The sequence below is a fragment of the Hippocampus comes genome, unplaced genomic scaffold (genome assembly GCF_001891065.2).
Source record: "Hippocampus comes isolate QL1 unplaced genomic scaffold, H_comes_QL1_v1.1 scaffold122, whole genome shotgun sequence".
Taxonomy (NCBI): Eukaryota; Metazoa; Chordata; class Actinopteri; order Syngnathiformes; family Syngnathidae; genus Hippocampus; species Hippocampus comes.
In genome coordinates this window covers 5,356,659-5,373,468 of record NW_017842059.1, presented here as the reverse complement: position 1 = coordinate 5,373,468, position 16,810 = coordinate 5,356,659, and the positions used below count along the sequence as shown (strand labels likewise).

The window sequence follows — 16,810 nt, the reverse complement described above, 5'->3', positions numbered from 1 at the left end:
TAAAACAAAAATGCCCTCGATCTACAGAAAGGATAATGGAGGACAGGAGAGAGCATGGTCGAATAGCAACACGTTCAGTTTTATTCTCGCTATGCAAAAAGGCTAAAGTGAACTTTAAACTCTTATTGTCAGCTGACCAGAAAAAAATACTTGTGTATGGGGCCCTGGCTCAACAGGATCAGGAACATTACTCGCAGTTCTTGGCACACACCTTCACACACTGACACTACTAGCTAGCAGCTATTTTAGTCATTTCGCTCTCCGCTTTTGATGTATAATTTAACTTTGCTTTAAGGCGGGGGAGACGATCTAAAATGGAGAGCCACATTACACTGTAATCTGCCAGTGGTTCACTTTTCTGTTTTGGCAACAGAGTGCATTTTAGGGCAGAGAAACAGGCAGGCAGGCCAGGTTGAGTTGAGGAATGTCAACGCGTTACTGGGTGGTGTAGAGCGAGGGACGCAGCCAAACAGAGGAGGGACAAAGAGCAGGAGAGGGAAAGCGAGTCATAAATGCAATAATTACAGCTTAGGTAGAAATGAGCAAAGCACTCTGGTCCCACTGGCTGCCAGCGTAGCTAACAACAGGACAGAATGGAGAGGAGCTGAGCAACATTGACCTTTTTGTTTTGCTGCTTACACTACAATTCACCACTCCTGTTTGGGATTTACGAGTATTTTTTTCATGAATATAATCACGAAAGCCAATCATTTCTCAAGATGGATTTTCTTCTGGATTCTGGCTGATTAGGATGGATTATTTTCATCAAGTTTCCTCCGAGTCGCACTGAATTTCCTGAGCAGACTTGAAATCGAGAACCGTGATACATTCACCATGTCTGTGGCTGCCTTGTTTCGGGGCAAGTGGGGGACAAAATCCCAGGACACGCCAGACAAGCATCCCACCGCTTTGGCTCTACCCAGCCACGCGGAGTACTATGATGACGATGATGATGATGAATCCAGGGTAGGCCTGAGCAGAGAGCCTATTCGCAGAAACTCTCGCTTTTACCGTTCAATGAGGAGGAAGAGAATGGCTGCCTCTGAAAACTCAGAAAGTAAGAAAACATCGAATCATATGGTGATCTAGGTTGTTTATGATATATACTTGTGGAGTTTATACCCAATGGCCACATGTCAGCCAGTGTTTCTTAAAGTGTGGCCCACAGAACCACCAGTGGTCCCTGAGACACCACAAGTAGACCGACTTCACCCGATTTAGTGATGTATTTATTTTGCGACACTACCTCTAACTACAAAGAGAGTGCATGTCCAAGTTTTAGTCATATTTTAATATCGTTTACTGTTCAGTAAGTGCTGGTTTTTGGCATAGTAAAACATACGAACATTCAAAAGGTAACCTTTAAGTTTCATTGTCAACAGTTTCTGTTTACGTTCTATCGCCATCCTTGTTGCATGTTCTTGAAATGAAGCCCCATCCATATCCCCACAAACGAGGATATTTTTCAAAACACGGCTTTTTATCCATATGCAAATGTTGTTTTAAGCCATAATACATTACAATTTTAGAAAACTCCAGACAGTGCGAAGATTTTTTCAGAACTTCCTTCTCAGCTTCCGGGTATTGACGGAGAGAACAGCACTTTTATGGCATGTGTCATTTGAAATGTGCAATGTGGTCCAAAGTTTTTAAGCTGTATTCAACAAGAGAAAAAGTCGGATGACGTTGTCACCCTACGTGTGCGAAATTCATTTCCTGCTATGACATGCTCAAGAGAATTTAAAAATAAAGTGGGAATAGAGGTGATCAAATGCACAACAACGTCAACTGATGGTGCTTTTCCACGCTTTGGATTATTTTTCGTCGTTACCCCCGAACCGGGGAAAATATAATTGTTCAAAAATATATCTGTATACGTGTGGACATAGCCTTAGAGGTAGTCATAATAGGTTTATATTGATTAACTGGTCCCTTGTCGGTAACAATTTGAGAAACAGTCTAATTCAATCTCATTAAATGCAATCTACTGTCAAAATGAACACCCTTGCGTTGGAGCCAATTTACTCTTCACCTCAGACCTCTCCATGCTTTACTTTCAGTACGGCTTCAACTTCAGACGCCATATTGTGTCACTCTGTATCACTGTCAAATTGACATATAGAGTCAGACGCTGCTAAATGTGCGACAAAGGCTTGCCACATATTCTACTGCAGTGCAAATCTGTGTGGGTGCAACCTGAGTAACCTGTTGGGTTAAAATAACACAGTTGTCTGAGTAATATCTAAATTTTCCGCGTCAACATCTGACGTCATCAGACGAAACAAAAATTATTAGGAGTGAACTTTTAAAGTGAATTTGCTTTTTACTCACAGACTAACATTCAACAACTGCCAAGTGAATGATGGAAACGCTTTATTATTATTATTATTATTATTATTTACTTTTTTTTTTTACTGTGTAAAGAAACCATTATTCTCAGCAGGAATTAACCATTCTCACTGAGCCACACTAAAGTGTTTGAGCTTGGACTTTGCCCAGCATAGAGCAGGCCTCCAGAGGGTTATAGGGTGATAGTACACAGTGAGACAGGCATGCATTAAAAAGGCAGTACAAGTCATAAAAAGCACCGAGGCTTGTCTGAAAGTGTTGTCAGAGATCTGTTGATAAGGTTGTTGATTTTGCAACACATACAGAAAAGTGGAAGCGCTGATAATCAGATGATTTCTCAGTGAAGTCAACATCTACTTAATAGTAAACCAAAAATACATGTGAACACGGAACAAATTGTATTTATGCTCGGTGCTTGATTGGCATTTTGCTTCCTGGGTGACTACAAGCAGTATCCACGCTTTACTTGGGCATTTTTATGCAAATGTTTCTTAATTATGCCTTATTCTTCTGACACTGAACTAAACACGTTATGCACTGATGACGCCGCATTAACAGGTTCATGCATATTTTCTAAGCTAATTTTTAGGGAGTGTCTGGACGGATGGATGTTTCTGTTCTGCTATTTAAAACCTCAGTGTTTTAATGCAAAGGATTATGAAGGCCACACCAAAAACAAAAATGTAATATACAGTTCTTCAAAAATATACTGACAGACAATGGGTGCTGTTCTGAGATGTGTTTTGACGTTCATGACAATATTTTGTCATTCATTGTTAAAATTTTGATTTTACTCTCATAAAATCCGACTTTATTGCTGTTGTTGATACAGCTGTTGTTGTACACATTATTTTCTACCCCTCCCCCGGTAACTCAATCTCTATCTATCAATCTATTTATCTATCTATCTATCATGTGTGACAAGTGTGGTTCTCGACCTGCTCAAAGTTCCTTGAGATAGCCTCTTGTGAATTGACACTAAATAAGTAAAAAAGACTTGACTTTAATCTTGTAACATTACAGGCTCTATTTTCATAGACAGGCGCACGTGGGCTCGGATTAAAAACTAGTGCATCTTCATTATCGGGCTGGAGCAAGCCGAGTTTACCATGTTTGGGGGTTTGGTAGACCACGCTGTGCCATGCTGCGCATGCCAGCAGACTGAGGGCGTTTTCCGTCTCTGGCACAGCTGACAATTTGCTGACAGAAAGTAGACTACACCTTAGTCCAGTTAAAAGTAGGTCTAAATTGTGGCGCAGGTGGTGTAACGCGATTTTGGTGGATTTGATTTCACCGCCGGCAGACAGATTTTGCGCTTTTGGTGGTTATTAGCGTACTTCATTCATAAATATAACAACAGCATGTATCAATCCTTCTGAATTATTGTAGAAATCAATTCATTCAAGCAATTATTATTGTTATCGTTATCATATTTAATATATTGTTTTCAAAGCACCCCCTACTGTTCACAGCAATGGATGAGTGTGTCTTAGTGGTGGGGGTGGGCAGTGGAGGATTGTTGTCACACCCAGAGGCAAGATCAATGGTGGAAGGCGGTATCTCTCCGTCTTGCAACGCGGGTGTAACAGTCTCTGACTGAAGGAGCTACCGAGTGCTGTCAGGGCGGGCTGGAGGGGGTGGGAGGGACTGTCCAACATAGCTTTTAGCTTAGCTAGCATCCTGCTGTTGCCCACCTCCTCCAGAGTAATAAGAGATACGAGAATAAGAATAAATTGCGCAATGTCGCAGTTTCATATAAGACACCAACCAAACAATAATTTGGGCTGGAGAGGGTGGGAGGGACTGTCCAACATAGCTTTTAGCTTAGCTAGCATCCTGCTGTTGCCCACCTCCTCCAGAGTAATAAGAGATACGAGAATAAGAATAAATTGCGCAATGTCGCAGTTTCATATAAGACACCAACCAAACAATAGCAAAACAAACTATTCTTTGAAAATAAAGTAAACAGATCATTTGCATTTTGAATATCGGCGATACAACAGCAAATAACTGAAAATGTTGAACAGCTGAGATTGAACGAACTTTCGTGCACAAAGGTGACGACAATGCGCCATTATAAATTGCAGGTGAGCAGATTTATTTGATACATTTTTGTATCTTTGTCATTTTATTTCATTACCATTAATTTAATACCAACGAAATAAAATGACAAGAAGAAATGTAAAATAAAATTCATTTACTCACCAATGTAGTGCCTGTTCACCGAGCTGCAGATCTACGCGAGTGTCCCCAAATGTTTTTAAACACACCGTAGCTTGTAAGTGCCCAACCATGCTCTGATGTTTCCTTGCTGCCTTGGTAAAACAACTTAAATTGGTAAATCCAGTGTGGCTCCAAACACCAAATCGGTCAGTTGCAAGCAATAGGCATTCCCAGCAGTACAATTTGCAGCGTTTCTCAGAGGCTGTGAGCGACGGGTACCGTTCATAATTGCTCGTCTGAAAATGACGGACAAACCGTTTTCCTTGCTGGGACAGGCTAGCTAGTGCAGGAGTTGGGCTTGGGCGACTTCTTCGCACAATATCCAGCTTTTCGTGGGAGGCCCGTCTTGAAAATTGTGTGGAAAGTAGTTCTGCAACCAGATCAACGTCTTCTCCTTCAGCCATTTTGGGTTAAAATGCAGTGATAGCTCTAGCAGGCGCTAATCCAATCAATTTTTTTTTTTTTTTTAAAGAATCTTTATTGAACAAGTCAGGATACAATTCTCAGTAAACAGAAAAGGCGTTAATCCAATCACCGAATGCGCACGGCCAGTCTCGACGTAAGGCCTTCTAGCTGGCCCTAGTACGCATACAGTGACCAATTTATTCTTAAAATGCTTTTTTGTAACAAGCACAACTACAAACGATATGGTGGCTATTGCAACCTGACTGTGCCCATTCACTTACAGTGCACAGGGGCCTGCTCTGTTTAATATGAAGGCCCCGAGCAAGTTTAATTTACCTGGCAACACAAGCTAGCTGAAATATGATTGGTTAAAAACTCTACCATAATAAATAAGTTATTTATCGAGTGGCTTTCAATGTTATTTAAAATAACATTGAAAGCCACTCGACTAAGTGGAAATAATATGACGTAAAGAATACAGAGAATAATTTTGTTTACATATTTATGAAAATAAAATAACAAATTAAATTTATGTTATTTATTAAATTTACTTTTCTGAGAATGTTTAGGCCAGCAGAGAAGGCCTTGCTGGCCCTGACGGAATGCCACTGCTTACAGTACTAGGTGACATACAGCAAGTTCATGCTGACTGACCTCCCACCTACACTCCCCTCCAAAAGTTTTGGAACAGTCAGGCCAATTCCTTTATTTTTGCTGTAAGGTGGAAAAAATGGTTTTGACCTGGAAAGATGAATAGTAAAGAAAAATATTAATAGAACTTTTATTACTGGGTATTTTACATTTACATTTGACACAAATTAGAAAGTAGCATCATTTGTAATAAAAGATGATATTTCTAGATGAACAAAACAGTGTATTTGAATACCGGTAGTTATTTTTTGTTTTGGAAAGGTTCATCCATTCACTCTTCTCCTTAGGAGGTAAAGTGCATGCTCTCTGGTGTTTGAGTCTGACTTGGCAAGTTGCAAACCTTCCACTCCTTTCCCTTTATTAACTCCTTTGTTGTTGATGCAGTTTGGGTTTTGGGGAGGGCCATTTTTATCCTACGGCGGTGGCACAGTGGTCGACTGGATAGCTCATCCGCCTCACAGAGATCCAGGCTTAGATTCCGGGCCCTGGCCTTCCTGTGTGGAGTTTGCATGTTCTCCCCGTGCCTGCTTGGGTTTTCGCCAGGCAGTCCGGTTTCCTCCCACATTCCAAAAATATGCATGGTAGGTTAATGTAACACTCTAAATTACTCATAGGTGTGACTGTGCGTCTGAATGTTTGCTAGTCTGTGTGTGCCCTACGAATGGCTGGCAGCAGTTTCGGGTCAGCTGGGATAGGCTCAGCATGCCTGCAAACTTCGTGGGGATGAGCGGCTCAAATATGATGGATGGATTATCTTGAGGGCTCTCCCAATTATTTTTGTCACATCTTTCTTTGTATTGGCAGACGACATGTTCCCGTAGACTTCCGAGTTAATTTTGATTATGCTGTCATGTGTTACATAACTGAAGACTAATGAGGTCCCACCTCCCAGAAGATATCATGCAAACCCAAGCCATCACCTCCACCGAGTTTCACAGATGAGCTTGTGTGTTTGTGATCACAATCAAATATGTTCTTCCCCAAAGCTTTAGCCTTTCCATCACCTTGGTTAAAGTTAATCCTTGACCCAGCTGTCCATAAAACCCAAGTTTGAAACAGAGCGTAGAGACATTCATCATTGTTTATTGTTTGAATAATAATCAATGCGTCCGTCTGTACAGTAATATAGACTCCCAACTACAGTAGCGGCTAGCTAGCTAGCTAGATGGTAAGCCAGAATTTTTATGAATGCTGTTTTCTTTAAAATGATGAATATTGTGCACATAATGCACTTGCTGAAAAACATTTAACTTATATTTATAGTCAATCCCATTGCAATAAAATCACAGTGTCACACTTCAGTTGCTCTGGCACTCACTTAGTTCAGCCACAAAACAAACAAACAAACAAACAGTCAAACAAACAGTGCTCTGTTATTTCATATTGTGCTACATTTCACTTTTCTTTTTTTCCCTCTCTCTTTCCAAACCATGTCCAACTTTGACTCTTTACACCAGGTTCTCCCAGGACTGGAGTGGACAACACCACATCAGCAAACTCTTATTCTAATAGCCCATCACCCCATAAATCACCGGAACTGTCAGCGGGTGGTCGGTGAGTTGACTTACTGTACTTTGACTATCAAACACCAAAACAAATGTGCTTGTTGCATGTTGAAACAATGCTGGCAGACACACACTGAGGGCCATTAGACCGTCAATAAAAGAGACACAGTATCTGACATTTTCAGTTTTACAGTATACATCGAACATGATGCGAGAGCTTCAAATTGTGAGTAAATTTCTTTTGATCAACTGAGACTAAAATGAGTGTAAGTAGTCTATTTTCTGTTTATATGTGTAACATTCCATTCCAACAGTAAATGATAAATGTCATATACTGTATGTGGCTCATTAAACCATACGGTACCCATACTGCGTTTGTCAAAACTGCAGTGTAGGTAGATACAATATAAAATCACACGCCAAAAACCCCATGTTATTTGAGATATCTTTCTTGACAAGTACTTTCGAGGCATGTGTATGTGAATATTTCAAAACACGGAGCACACATTCCTTTAAATTATCATTGGGATTTCAAATGGGTGAAAAAAAGAACTAGCATAAAACTAGTATACACCTTCAGTTTGTGAGAATTATTGGGAATGAGCTGCACAAGGGTGGTCATTTATACAAACTGTATCCATCCATTATCCCTTTTCCTCACGTGGGTCTCAAGCTGGCTGGAACCAATCGCAACCGTCTTCAGGCAACATGTGTGGTTCACCCGGAACTGGTTGCCATCAAATCAAAAATGAAATGTATCGTGTACAAACAATTTGTCTTGTCATAATCAGACATGAATGTGACTTCACTACTCCTACCTTAAATTGGATTCGTTTGTGAAGCTATCTGCCTTCAGTTTTATTTTCAGAAACTATAAATAAGGAAAATTAAGACAAATGTTTACACGCTCACAACCCATAATCAGTGACCCATTATGGTAATACTGTCCAAAGGCGAAAATTCCAACAATTAGTTGTATATATGGCTAGACTTGTAGCACGTGCACGAAAACAAACCAACAAATGTACATATCGTGATCACACTTTGCTTTGGAATTTCTGTTCTAAGGATGGGCTTGGATAGCGATAAATCGAAAGTAGCTTTTGTGTTATGAAATGCAAGTCTCTGATTTCACCACATCTCCCTCATTCCAGACCTGTGTTGCCAAGCAATGGTGTGGCCAGCAGCAGATATTATGCCTTGTGCAACAAGGATGCTGTGAATAAGGGAAGAGGAGGTGTGGGAGGAGGCAGCGTGGACGTATCTTCTACCTCCTACCACAACAGTGCTTTAACGGCCGACTCCATCTCATACCGGACTCACAGCATACTTAGCGGAGACATTAAAAAGCTGTCTGAGCAAACGACTGCAGCCTGCACTGTACGCGACATTGGAAATACCATGCGTTCGGGAATGCCTAGTCCGGAGGGGGCTGACCGGGACAACTTCAACCACAGGTTTGACCAAATTACACTGCAAATGCCGGATATGGGCAAATAATTAAAGCTTGTGGGTTTCTGCTACAACTAAATGATCTGAAAACCAGCATGCAAGGAACATAATAAGCAAACGTATAATTTTTTTGTGTATAGCAACTGAAAATTCTATTTAATAAGTGGTGTTACATTGTGCTGCTTGGGAGTGAATGTTAATGAAGAGTAAGTAAAACACAAACAAGTCACAGTGTCTGTGCTGTGACATAACTGCTTGTCCTGCCGTCTCATTTAAATTCATATGTCCAGTGACACATCGTGAACATAATCTTCCACCTGCTTGCCCGCTTGTCTTTCACAATTATCTGTCCGCTGTTCTTTCATTTCAGGTTGCTGAGCAATGGAGCGAACTCAAAGACATTCAGTCACACCATCAACATTGTCAAAAACATCGGTGAGAACGCGAATCGCTGTTCAACGTGTTCTCGAGCTGTCATCCCCTCTTGGGCTGCCACAAATTTGATTCCTAATTAACCTGTCATACTTGTTAAGATATAGTAGTGGTGCGATCAGAGGTACAACTATTGGTTTATGGGTCAAGAGTCCAATAACCCTTTTATTTTCAATGCATGTTTCAGGTCAAATAATGCATGCATTATTTGAAAATGACTGGGAAATGGCAGTTCCTTATTGTTGTTTACACATACATCTCCGCACTGTGCATTTTTCAGCTGCGTATTTTTTCACTCTTATGTAACTTGCAATCCAGTTCGACGCCCACCAAACCAATCTGCAGTTATGACTGGGGGAGATTATGCAACGCACTCCTGCTGTTTCAAGCTACCTTAACTTTCGGTATAGACGCAGTCGATAGACAATGAAAAATATGGCTTTTCTTATCGGTAAACTTTGAACCCGCCCAAAAATTCTTGGTTTGCTTCTTCAACTCCTACATTGAATGTAAAACGGCAATGCCTCTCCATTAGTACAATCACATTGTCTTGCAATACTTTATGTTCAGACTCATACTCAGTAAAACAAAAAAAAAGAAAATTCCATTCATTAACCCTTTCAGGTACAGCGGTTACTACAGTGGACAGCTTACCATACCGTTATCAGTTTACAGGGTTAACCTTTCGGGGTGCTTATACTGTCTCATTTGCTGTTTAACGCTTTTATTTGGGAAGGCCTCCTCCGGTCTGGACCGAAGTAGATAAATAAAATAGAGGGTGCACACATGTCCGCTTCTCTGAGCTTTCACACTGGCAAGAAGAATAACCCAAGAACTACCCCCCACCCCAAAAAAACAAAAAACAAACAAAACAAAAACAAAACTTGTTGAACAGTATAGGCAAAGACGAACCCTTTTAACTTGTATACTATTGATTACTTAATCCACAGGAGTTGGATTAGACCCTTTTTTCCCCCCAAATCTCAACTCTTCATTCAATTCAACTATTATTTTACAGTTGTAAAAGCACAAAGCTTTAGTGATGTTTGCCAAACAAATCATGCAATTGACTCACTGTGGCCACCCCCGTGCAGTGTTTCACTTAATTGACTTTCATGTTGCTGCTATATTCAGTTTATGGTCAACGTCCCATTCATGGTTACCCCCTAGCTTGTTCAGTCCAGGATGTAGTTTACCTTTTACCACAGATTCCAAATCTGCTGAGATCTTGAACAGGATAAATGATATCGAAAAAGCGGGTGAAAAAAAAACAAAAACAAAAAACATCTAACTTCAAGCTAATGTCATATTTTATTTTGTTTTTCCAGCCTTCTTGTATCAGGAATACCGAGACACATCGAAGAAGCAGGAGATTGAGCAGCGGCGACAGCGTGACCATCGAAGTCCTTCCAGCATGTTTGCGGGGTCCAATATCTCTTCGCCCCCAGTGTTACAGCTACAGCTGAGGAACAATGCCCGCGCGCTGAGCTTGTGGCAGAACCTGGAAGTGGTGCAGGCCAGTGGACTGCTCACCCAGTTGCCTCAAAAAGAAATTATAATGCAAGAGGTGATCAAAAATGCTTTGCAATTGGGATGAGCATTTTCAATGGCACAGCTTTCTTCCCCAAATGTTTTTTTTATTGTCGTTGTGTTTATTGTTATTGTTTTGCACGGATATTCTTTGTGATGCTTGTTAGCACACAACATATCCATTTTCAGTTCAGTCAACACAACATGATTTTTTTTGACAAGGCACAATTTATTATTGCCATAGGTCAATATTATGTTGGTTGAATTACTCTCCTTTATATCAATGACAATATTCTTTTTTTCTGTCCAGGCCATGTTTGAGCTTATTACTTCAGAAGCATCATACTACAAGAGTTTGGAGATTCTCGAAACTCACTTCCTTCGGAATCCTTCTTTAATAAACACCCTCAGCCAATCTGATATGCACTTTCTCTTCTCCAACATTGAAGAAGTCATGAAAGCCAGTGAACGGTAGGATAACGCTTTGCTAAACACAAATTGCTGGTCATTCACTTCCTATTCAATTCATTCCAGGAAACAGACTTTTTTTTTTTTCGCAATCACTCATAACACTTTTCTTATATTCTTAGGTTCCTGATGGATCTTGAACACCGAATTGAGAAGTCCATTTTGATTTCGGATGTGTGTGACATTGTTTACAACCATGCTGTTGAGCACTTCAGTGTCTTCATCAAGTATGTCATCAACCAGGTGTACCAGGAAAAGAACTACAGGAGAATTTCGTGAGTATTCCTTATTATTATTTATAATGTATTGCATTCTGCTCCTTAGTCCTTTTCAATATCAATAGGAGTCATTTGTTCCGATAAGACTGAAATGAAGATCGCCTCTTATGATCACTGCAACACTTTCATTGATTGTCAATGCTCCAAAGTGCACCTGTGTAAAAATGTTTTGTTTCATTATGGCACTATAGTTCGACAATGAAACATCCTGATTAAAAAGTAAATGGTAGATGCTAAACTGACAAAAAAATGGAGTGATATCTACTTGAAAAAAACCTAGTAACCTTTTTTTTTACTCAGACATTCTAAGTAAATTTTACAATGAGAGTTTTGGAGTACACTTTACTTACATAGTATTATCCATCCATTTTCTGATCCACTGAGCCTCACAATGGTCGCGGAGTGTGCGGGAACTGAGCCTATCCCAGCTGTCTTCGGGCAGTAGGCGGGGGACACCCTGAACTGGCTGCCAGCCAATCACAGGGCACATATTGATGAACAACCATCCGCACTCACACTCACACCTCGAGACAACTTAGAGTGTTCCATGAACCTGCCAAGCCTGTTTTTAGAATATGGGATGAAGCCAGAGTACCTGGAGAAAACCCACGCAGGCATAAGTAGAACATGAAAACGCCACACAGGGAGGCTGGAATGGAACCCTGCACCTCTGCACTGTGAGGCCAACACGCTAACCAGTCAACCACTGGGCCACCCATAATATTAGTTTATTAAAATAAAATAAAAATGTCATTAAATGGTCGAGGGGCAACCCCAGATACTTCTGACTGGGAGACAGATTATCACTATGTGCCTTCATCTAATATTGGCGACGAATGTGCCTCAAAACATTTTTGGTGGGGGTTGGGGGAGTGTCTGCATTCCCAAAACATTATTTTTGTGTAAACAGCTAAAACAACACAAATTTTACCAAAAAGTGACCCAAAAAAAATCCTTGGGTTCCATTGGATTTGGACATGTACATCGGTTGCGCATGATTAAAATATGTGAAACTAACATATACCGTATCGTTTGAACATTTTCGAGGAAAAGAGTAGAAAATGACACTAGTTGCTCACATTTTATTCATGTGAAACCGAAAGTACTTTTTTAAGAGTATTGCTCATGCTCTTAAATGAGAAGGCGTGCGCTCACTTTTAGGTACAGTATCACTGCACATTCGACACTAATATTCAGCAAATTATCTGCATCAAAGAAAGAGAGGTCTCTGTTTTACGAGGTCTGAGGTACACAGTGTATAACCTATTCACAAAAAAAGTACCTGAAAGTCAGTCATAACATCATAGGTACTGGTTTATACCCCTGACAATTGATTTGAATACTTTGGGAATATACCTGCATCTTTTGACAAACTAACCTGTTTTATGGCAGCGAGGAGTTTCTTATATTTGATTAAGTGATTGAAACAGCTTTACTCATGTGATTATAGAGTGGAAAATCACCTATTTCTTGAGATAATAACTTTGGTATTTGCATAATTCCAGTGCATGATCTGCAAAGAAAAATTAATCACCAAGCGTGTGAGTGAAATCGGAGTCACGCTTGTAAAACAAAAAAGCAGCTTTGTTTTTGAGAATGACAACTGTGAAGGGTGTGGTTGTGAATTTCGACGTGCACTGTATATCGCTTCTCATCCAACACATTATAGAGCTAGTGACATGTTCCCACGCTCCGTACAAGACAGGTAGCACATATGCACTAAAACACCAGTTCTGTTACATGCCATAGTAGTTTGCTGATGTACATGACATCGGTGAACATCAGTCATTGGTTGTGTGGTGGTTCCCATGGCTGACTTAGTACAGCAGGCTTGAGACTTCTCCTGATCAATATCTAATTAATGATATACTGTACCCATATCAGGATAGGCAACTTACTTTATGGTCCTGAACAAGATAATCTCATTACAAAATGGATGGATGAGTAGTCAAGTCAAATCACAGAAACATCTCAAAGAGCTTCACATGCCCACAGTTGACAAATATTAACAATATTCCCTGATTTTAACCCCCAGGAGGGCAAGGGAAAATCTCAACAACAAAAAAAAAAATCTGGGGAAAAATAAAAAACCTTGAGAAGGGGCCACAGATGGGGCATCCCCCTTCCAGGATAACCAGGCTGCAATGGATGCCGAGTGGGCAACATTTCACACATTATTATGGTGCGATGCAATGTTGGTTGAAATAATGTGAAAGTCCATTCAGTCAAATGATACACCGCAAGAAGACATCTTTAGTGAAGTGGGTCCCCGCTCAGTTGGTCAATGCAGAAATCTCTATTACCTCACTTCCGTGGATGTGGTTAACCTCCGATCTTTGCTACAGAATCCAGACAGTGACTTCCAATTCGGTCATCGTCACCTCACCTCACTCCCCAAAGCCGGGCAGGGAAGAGGGGTCAGCAGAAAGAATAGAAGCAGCAGTCAAACAGGCCAACTCGTAGTTCAGCTAAATGCAAGAATATATAAATAAGTATTTTGTCGTGTTTTAAACATCTCTACTGATGTAGCAGCGCTAATATCCGTGGATTGGGCAGTCCAGAGCACTAGAGCCTGAATAGAAAATGGTTTAGAATCTGTTAACTTCTTTTTGGCTCTTGGGATCACTAGTGCATGTTCTCCCCTGGCCTGCGTGGGTTTTCTCCGGGTACTCCGGTTTCCTCCCACATTCCAAAAACATGCATGGCAAGTTAAGTGAACATTCTAAATTGTCCCTAGGTGTGAGTGTGAGTGCGGATGGTTGTTCGTCTCTGTGTACCCTGCGATTGGCTGGCAACCGGTTCAGGGTGTCCCCCGCTACTGCCCGGAGACGGCTGGGATAGGCTCCAGCACCCCCCGCGACCCTTGTGAGGATAAGCGGATCAGAAAATGGATGGATGGATGGATCACTAGAAGACCAGTATTTTGTGAATGAAGGACAGAACAATATGGTACCACTAATTCAATGATGTAGGAAGAAGGTACACCAGAAAGATGGATTTACAGTATGTCTATTCCAATGAGGTGCAGAAGTCAGATTACGGTACACTCAAAAGTGTGAGGGGCTCCACCTTGTTACATTGTCAAGTGTGTCTGTTCTTATCAATCTGGAGATGAACCCAAAAGATGATTAATCACTGAGTCACTGTCTTGAATTAAAGCATTTTATTCAGGCAGGCTGACAGTTTTCACTATCTATCTGTTGGTCAGTCGGTCCGCCCGTCCGTCTGTATGTCTTTTTTATATAAAACTCACTGGAGCCAATGTTATGGCTTTGGCTTGCTGGGATGGCCAGGTGGTTAAAAACTGTACTGTTCCAATTCTAATGTTTCAAAATTTTGACTGATATTGTAGAATAATTATCTTAACAACATATTTAGTACTGTGGTTCAATATAGAACAGCGATAATAATCAATAGTAGTAGTAACTTAAGAGGTGTCTTTCTCTGTCAATTAAAAAATAACCTATCACCATCTATGTAAAGATAGCTGTTTACGTATAATGTGTATGTGAGTGGGGACTATAACAGAAACCCTGGCTGAAGGTATGAGAGCCAAAGAGCCATGAGCAGTGTCAGTCTACCTTTTTCTTAACTGGAAAAACTAGGTTTGACAATAAGTGACGGTGACTAAATATTTAGTAGAACTGAATGCTGTGTAGTTTGTTTTGGCATCACAATGGCACCACCACAACGAGGAAATGACTCTTGTATTGTATGTGCAGTTTGAAATGAACGGCATCAGTATTTGCGAATCAGTAAACTAGTTTTACACATCCATTCAGATGGAACCAAGGCAAAAACAAAACAAATGCAAGAAACGTTGCAGAGCTGATATAGTTAAAAAGGCTGAATGCAGAGAAGGAAATACGGAGAGGGAGTGGTCTGGAAGAGCAGGCTTTTAAAGTCAAAGGCGCACCTACCTTACGGGTGTGTCTGACACCACGCAGTGAAACTGGCTCTCGGGGAAAGATTGTACACAGGAGATTGTACGCAATCACATTGCACCTTGCTCCCTTGATACTGTACAGACAGAGAACAATCAATTGAGTAGATATTTAGCAATAAAATAAGTTATAGATAGACAGAGAGAGATAGATAGATAGATAGATAGATAGATAGATAGATAGATAGATAGATAGATAGATAGATAGATAGATAGATAGATAGATAGATAGATAGATAGATAGATAGATAGATATTAACAAAGGTAAATGTAGTGAGGTGTGGGCCCTGTGCCTCATCCACTGAACATGTGTCTTTCCCCAAATAGATGCCAAAAAAATGACAGATGGTGCCACCAGCTACGGTAGCTCTAAGTGTTAATACTAATTACTGTAGCGATGTTACCGCAAAGTGGTACACCCATAATGCTACACCCTGATCTGCATGGATTTGCCGCAATGGGTGTGTCACCACTGTTAGGTCAGCATAGCAGAAATCTGCACAAGCTAGGTAAAGAGTGTACGTCACACTCTTTTTTGTCTTGCAACTGTGTGACGTATAACTCAACAGTGAATTCAACAAATATTGCAGTCTGAGCCAAAAGGCAGATTGCATGTATTACAAACAACCTAAACAAAATGGTCTTGCAATGGATTGAGCGATAAACCTGAATAGGCATTTATTAATCAACACCTAGCTCATACTCAAGCATAAACATGTGGACAAAATTGTTGGTACCTCCGTACAATGAAATAAAATAAAATAAAATAATGGAAATTAACCATTAAAAATCAGACAGCGATTCTGAAATGTGGTTCAACTGAATTAATTAAAAAAATAACAACAACAACTCATTAAACAGGCCTTGATAAAAACAATGGTAACCTGACGTACTGACGCAGGCAAGGTGTCAATGTAAGCCTTATTGGATCTCAGTGCAGCATTTGATGCAATTCATCATAATATACTGTTGAACTGGTTGAAAGCTTTAGTGGGGTAAAATAGAACAGTCCTTACATGGTTCAGATCCTATTTGGAGGAAAAGAGTTACTTTGACCGTTGGAATTTTTTGAATCTGATGGAATCGCTGTGACTTGTGGGGTCCCTCAAGGGTCAATCATTGGACCCCTTTTGTTCAGTCTTTTTAGGTCAAATGTTTCAGAATACCAATTTTAGTTGTCATGGCTAAGCGGATGACACACAGCCTTGTTTATCAATGTTCCCATATGACATCAGCTCATTGAACGTGTTATGTTACTGTCTAGAGCAGGGGTGTCAAACTCATTTCACATGGTGGGCCACATACGGCCTCGGTAGATGTCAAGTGGGCCGGACCAATAAAATGATACAATACTTTGCTATAAATAACCAAAACAATATGTCTTTCCTTTGTTTTGGTATAAAGAAGCACAAGAACATTAGGAAAATGTTGAAATTTAATGAACATATCTTTTACAAAACATTTCATGAAGCACCTTACATTTCCTTCGACAAATGTGCAATTTACTTTTATCATTCACATATATGCATTGCAACTGATCCCACTGATTGTACAAACTTTAACAAGTAATTGGT

The 16,810-nt window shown here is 40.3% G+C and overlaps 1 protein-coding gene across 1 annotated transcript in view; it reads left to right on the top strand.

Annotated features, from left to right (window-relative positions):
- The first annotated feature begins 498 nt into the window (after window positions 1-498).
- Window positions 499-16,810, top strand: part of ngef (neuronal guanine nucleotide exchange factor) — a 23,610-nt gene continuing 7,298 nt past the window's right edge. Inside the window, exons 1-7 of the mRNA XM_019861414.1 lie at window positions 499-1,057; window positions 7,086-7,182; window positions 8,288-8,590; window positions 8,956-9,020; window positions 10,346-10,584; window positions 10,858-11,018; window positions 11,138-11,290. Of these exons, the coding sequence (XP_019716973.1) occupies window positions 835-1,057; window positions 7,086-7,182; window positions 8,288-8,590; window positions 8,956-9,020; window positions 10,346-10,584; window positions 10,858-11,018; window positions 11,138-11,290 (1,241 nt within the window). The 5' untranslated portion in view covers window positions 499-834. The remainder of the gene's footprint in view (window positions 1,058-7,085; window positions 7,183-8,287; window positions 8,591-8,955; window positions 9,021-10,345; window positions 10,585-10,857; window positions 11,019-11,137; window positions 11,291-16,810) is intronic.